General features: G+C 47.7%; 1 protein-coding gene across 1 annotated transcript; it reads left to right on the forward strand.

Annotated features, from left to right (window-relative positions):
* Positions 1-1,790: 1,790 nt before the first annotated feature.
* On the forward strand, positions 1,791-3,383 carry LOC125552589 (cytochrome b561 and DOMON domain-containing protein At2g04850). Its single transcript, XM_048716190.1, has one exon. It carries the CDS (start codon positions 1,918-1,920, stop codon positions 3,136-3,138), a length of 1,221 nt encoding a protein of 406 aa, XP_048572147.1. The 5' UTR covers positions 1,791-1,917; the 3' UTR covers positions 3,139-3,383.
* The last annotated feature ends 2,164 nt before the right edge of the window (positions 3,384-5,547 follow it).

Genomic DNA, 5,547 nt, shown 5'->3' on the forward strand with positions numbered 1-5,547 from the left:
AGGATTAATTAGCATGTAAATCAGCCAATAATTTATTATACTCTACGTTCGGAATTACTTGTCCCTCAAAGGGAATAGTTTTTTGAGTGAATTCTGGTTTTTACCCTCTATGTTAATGTTTTTGACACTAATTACCCTATTTAGCAGGATTTCATTCATTTTACCCCATTTAGCAAAAGTTTTGCCACAATTTACCCATTTTAAAATTTTGTGAGCATTCTGATGAGCAGGTCCCAATTGTTAGGTCCACCTAGCATGCCCCATCAACAGTTTTTACCTATCTATTTTTCTCCATGTTGAACCAGTCCTCGCAGCTTCGCTCGACTGGGCTGGCCTGATATGATCGCCAGAGCAGGTCGCTCGCGTCCAACGCACAAGGCGTAAGTTGGGCCGCACCACTCTGGCCTCCAATATTCATAGCACACATTGTTCGCCTTCCTTCGAATCACACACACGCTGCAAACAAAGAAAAAAAAGGATTTCAACAATATTCAAAATGGTGAAAAAACTTTAAATCAATGTACGTCAGTTATAGATGGGTGATATGTATACACGTGATCTTCTAATAAGCATTTTAATTTCTGTCTGAATCAAACGCCTCACCGGCCCAATGCATGAAGTCAGGAAAACTTCATAATACACATATGATGGAGATGGTCAAAATCATGTGGAATGGGGTACGACGTGAGGGCTTGCTTGTTCACCAACCTCGCTGATTGTGTTGGACGAGCGGCCCCCATAGATCTGCAACCGAGCACAACCTGATGGGGGCATGTACATGGACGCGCCCACGCCGACGTCGGCGAGCTTGATGGAGCCGGATTACATGGGGTCATTTCTTGCCTTGATGTCGCGCCCAGACGTCGGCGAGATTGACGGAGCCGGATTCCACGGGGTCATTTCTTGCCTTGATGTCACGACCATATATAAAGCCGCTCGAGGAGGTATGAAATCACGGCCGCTGCCGTTGCCTAACAATCCCTAACCATAAGTTCGAGCGAGCCTGACGGGTACGTGAGGGCAGAAGCGTGGACGGGCAATGCAATCTATTAGGCGTGAGTAAGGAGCGTGGTCGACTCAGGCATTATGCGTTGGACGAGACGCAAGTGACCTCCATCGGGCCGGTCCGGTCGGGAGAAGCCGTGAGGACTGGTTCACGAGAGAGAAAAATAAGCAGGAAAAAACCATCGATGTGGCATGCCAGCTAGACTTCACAATTGGGACCTGTCTGCCAGAACACTCATGAAATTTTAAACAGGGTAAATCGTGGCAGAACTTTTGTTAAATGGGGTAAAATGGATGAAATTTCGCTAAATGGGGTAAGTAGTATCAAAAATGTCAAAATAGGGGGTAAAAACCGGAATTCACTCTAGTTTTTTTGTGTGGCAAACTCTTAGTGCTATAATTTAGTTGGTCAGATTTGATCCTTTCAGATTCTTCTTCAGTTAAGCTGGCCCATACAGTATGCAAGCTTGTGCATCTGAAATTCTCAGTGTGCAGCACAAATTTTGGCTAGCTATTGCAATCACTGCATGCCTTTTGCACCTGCCACCACACTGATCTTACCCAGGAGGCAGGCAAGGATGGGGCCAAAGTTGGGCACCACACAGATCACCACAGAATATTTCAGGCCTCTTTGCGGAGGCCCTCCCTTGCCTTCGAAGCCAAGACCCCATCATCGTCCGAAACGAAACGAAATACACAACAACCAAACGGGAGCAGCACACGCGGTTCACAGCCATCATCACATTTCACAATCGCCCTCCCAAACGCCCCACTAAAACCCCACTTACGCGCGCAGACAAAACCCAACCCAACCCACGCCACAGCGTCGCGCACACTGACACACGCCACCTCGCTCGCTCTGTTAGCTCGGCACCACCCAGCTCCACGGGACACCATCGATCGACAACGACAATGAGGAGTGGCGGCCCTCTAGTTGGTTTGTTGGTGGTGCTCGTGGTCGTCGGCGGTGGGGCGGCGGCGGCCGGGGCGCCCGGGCGATGCACGACGTCGACGCCGGTGAAGGCGTACGCCAAGTGCATCGCGCTGCCGACGCAGGGCGCGACGCTGGCGTGGACGTACGACGCGCGCAACGCCACGCTCGACGCGGCCTTCACGGGCTCCTTCATCTCGCCGTCGGGCTGGGTGGCGTGGGGCGTCAACCAGGACGCGCCGGCCATGGCGGGGGCGCGCGTGGTCGCCGCCTTCTCCGACCCGTCCACGGGCGCGCTGCTCGCGCTCCCCTTCGTGCTCTCCGCCGACGTCAAGCTCCAGGCCAAGCCCCTGGTGTCCCGCCCGCTCGACATCCCGCTGCTGGCCTCCTCGGCGTCCCTCATCGCGCCGGCGCGCACCGTCCGCGACGGCGCGTCGGTGACCATCGCCGCCACCATCCGCCTCTCCCCGAACCGCACCAGGGTCCACTTCGTGTGGAACCGGGGCCTCTACGTGCAGGGCTACTCCCCGACCATCCACCCCACGGACGCCTCCGACCTGGCGTCGCACGCCACGGTCGACATCCTCACCACGGCCACGGAGTCGTCCCCGATCGCGTCCGCCAGGCTGCAGTGGGCGCACGGCTCCCTCAACGCGCTCTCCTGGGGCCTCCTGCTGCCAGTCGGCGCGGCCCTGGCGCGGTACCTCCGGCCCTGCGCGTCGGCCGGCCCGGCGTGGTTCTACGGGCACGCGGCGGTGCAGGCGACGGGGTACGCGCTGGGGGCGGCCGGGTTCGCGCTGGGGATCGCGATGGGGGCGGCGTCGCCGGGGGTGACGTACAAGCTGCACCGCGGGCTGGGGATCGCGGCGGCGACGGCGGGGAGCCTGCAGACGCTGGCGGTGTTCTTCCGGCCCAAGACGACGAACCGGTACCGCAAGTACTGGAAGTCGTACCACCACCTGGTGGGGTACGGGTGCGTGGTGGTCGGGGTGGTGAACGTGTTCCAGGGCTTCGAGGTCATGGGGCTCGGCGCCTCCTACTGGAAGCTCGGCTACTGCATGGCGCTGGCGACGCTCGTCGGCGGCTGCGTGGCGCTGGAGGTGAACGCCTGGGTGGTGTTCTGCCGGCGGCAGCACGAGGAGAAGCTCATGCGGCGGGAGGTCGAGGACGTCGTCGTCAAGGACAGGGCCGCCGCCTTCTAGCTAGCTAGCGCGCCCGCCTTGGTCGCCGCCGTCGCTCTGTTTTACAGCTCCGCCGCGGGCTTGGGAGACACGGCCACGTTGCCGGGGACAGGCAGTGCTTATTGGTTTGTCGGAAGGTGAGGGTGAATTCCTTCCCCGGCTGGTGTTGGCGTGTGCTCGTTGTACTATTTGTCACGTGGATGTCTTTCTCGTCCTAGTTCTTGTTCTATAGTTCTATATGATAGTACTTCCTCCCTCCGTTTTTATTTACTCTGCATATTAGTTTTGATCAAAGTCAAGCTTTGTATACTTTGACAAAGTTTATAGACAAAAATACTAACATGTACAATAACAAATCAATACCTTTAGATTTAATATTGAATGTATTTTCGCATCATATAAATTTTTATGGTAAATATTTATATTCTTTTCTATAAACTTGGTCAAACTTTACGAAGTTTGAATTCAGTCAACTCTAATATGCGGAGTAAATAAAAACGGAGGGAGTACATAGATAAATTCATGTACAAGCTGTTTCACCTTTTCAGTTTCTCAGTAAATTTTTGCACCTACTCGATTCTCGGTAAAGAAACCACGTAACGAATTGTGAATAAAGGTCTCCTTTGGTTCATGTGATAGGAATATCATGAAAATAGAAAAATCACAGAAATCGAGATGACATGTGTCTCAAATCCTATATTCGAAAAGACTTTCATCCTGCTTTATATATAAAGTAATGCAGGCAAACCGATACATAATGATGAGGAGGGCCTCTTATAGAGCAGATGAAAGGTAAAACATAAAAAAAAGGAGAATCCTCACCTACCACAAAAGCAACCTAGATTACCGAGTAAGAAGGAACAACTCGCCTCCAAGGAAAATCGCCCGGCCTCGTTGTGCCGCGCACACCAAGTTGTTATCGGAAAGGAATTATTTTTCCCTAGACGTCTCAAATTCTATAGGAAAATATATGTCATTTGGTTGTCCTTTTAGGGACATTTGATAAATTGGAACAGTAAGGGCTGGTTGTTTTGTGGTTTATTTGGAGCTGTGGAAATAAGCTATCCTCTATCCGGCTTATTTTAGAAGCCCAACCTAAAATTCTGTTACAGAAGCCTACAATGAAGCGCTAACTAGTAAGCTTCTAAAATAAAATTTTGGTTAAGCTTTTAGAATAAGTTGGATAGGGTGCAGCTTATTTTCACAGCCCCAAATAAGACACAAAAGAACTAGCCCTAAATAGATGTTGTTTGGTTCATATGATAGGATTATTTCCATTGGATCTTGGCTTTTTTTTCCTTTGAAATACAAAGGATATGTTTCTATCCTTTAAAGAAATAGGATTCTATTCATACAAACCAAAAGGCCACACAAAAAATCCTATAAAATTCCTCCAAACCAAAGGAGGACAAAAGGAGGCCCAGGCCTCGTCTCTGTTTGGTTGGAAGCTAATTTTGCCCACACATTTTATTCCACCAAACTCGTTTAACCCGACAGACAGAAGCAAAGCTCGCCTACAAGGATACATTCCAGAAAAATGAAACTTTTATTGAAGAAAAGCAAATAAAACACTTTCATAAAAATTCTCTTAGAATTGAGAAATTGGGTCTACCCAACAATGTGGTAGCAGTGGCTTGGGGAACCTTCTGCTAGGTTTTGGGAATGTTTCGTGCGGGGCTTCTTTTTACCCTTTTCTATGTTTTTTCTCTACCAATTTTATTGGGTATTTATTTTATTTTATTTCGTTTTCCTGCTCATTTTTATATTTTTAAGTGTTTAAGTGACATGTTGATTTTTAATAGACATTGAATATTTTTCACATATAGGTTGAGATACACTTGAAATTTTTTCAAACTTTACATAAATGGTGAATATTTTTTGAACACACGCCGAACAATTTTAAGAACTGACATGAACATCTTTTAGAATGTGAACATTTTTTAAGCGTTACGAACTTTTCTTGAACGACATATTTTTTTTTCATGTTATGTACTCCCTCCATTCCTAAATATAGGTCTTTTTAGAGATTCTAGCAGAAACTACATACAGAGCAAAATAAGTGAATCTATACTCTAAAGTATGTCTATGTATGTAGTCCGTATTGAAATATCTAAAAAGACATATATTTATAAACGGAGGGAGTGCATTTTTAAAATTTTGTGCACAAAAAATTATAAGTTGTGAAAATTTAATTGAACTTTTTATGTGCGGACCAATGTTTACATTTCCTGCGCCATTTTGAAAATTTTCTTGAAGAATTTTTTAAACACGTGCAGATTTTTGTTGAATGGTACCATTTTTTATGAATGTCATGAACATTTTTATAAATGTGTGAACACATTTTTAAGAGGCATGAACATTCTTTTTAAAATGCCATGAACTTTTTTATAAATGTGTGAACATATTTTGAAGTGTAGTGAACATTCTATT

The sequence above is a fragment of the Triticum urartu genome, chromosome 4, assembly GCF_003073215.2.
Source record: "Triticum urartu cultivar G1812 chromosome 4, Tu2.1, whole genome shotgun sequence".
In the NCBI taxonomy this organism is placed as follows: domain Eukaryota; kingdom Viridiplantae; phylum Streptophyta; class Magnoliopsida; order Poales; family Poaceae; genus Triticum; species Triticum urartu.

Excerpts from the sequence above, each read along its gene's own strand:
- LOC125552589 (XM_048716190.1), top strand. The coding sequence starts at position 1,918 with ATGAGGAGTGGCGGCCCTCTAGTTGGTTTGTTGGTGGTGCTCGTGGTC.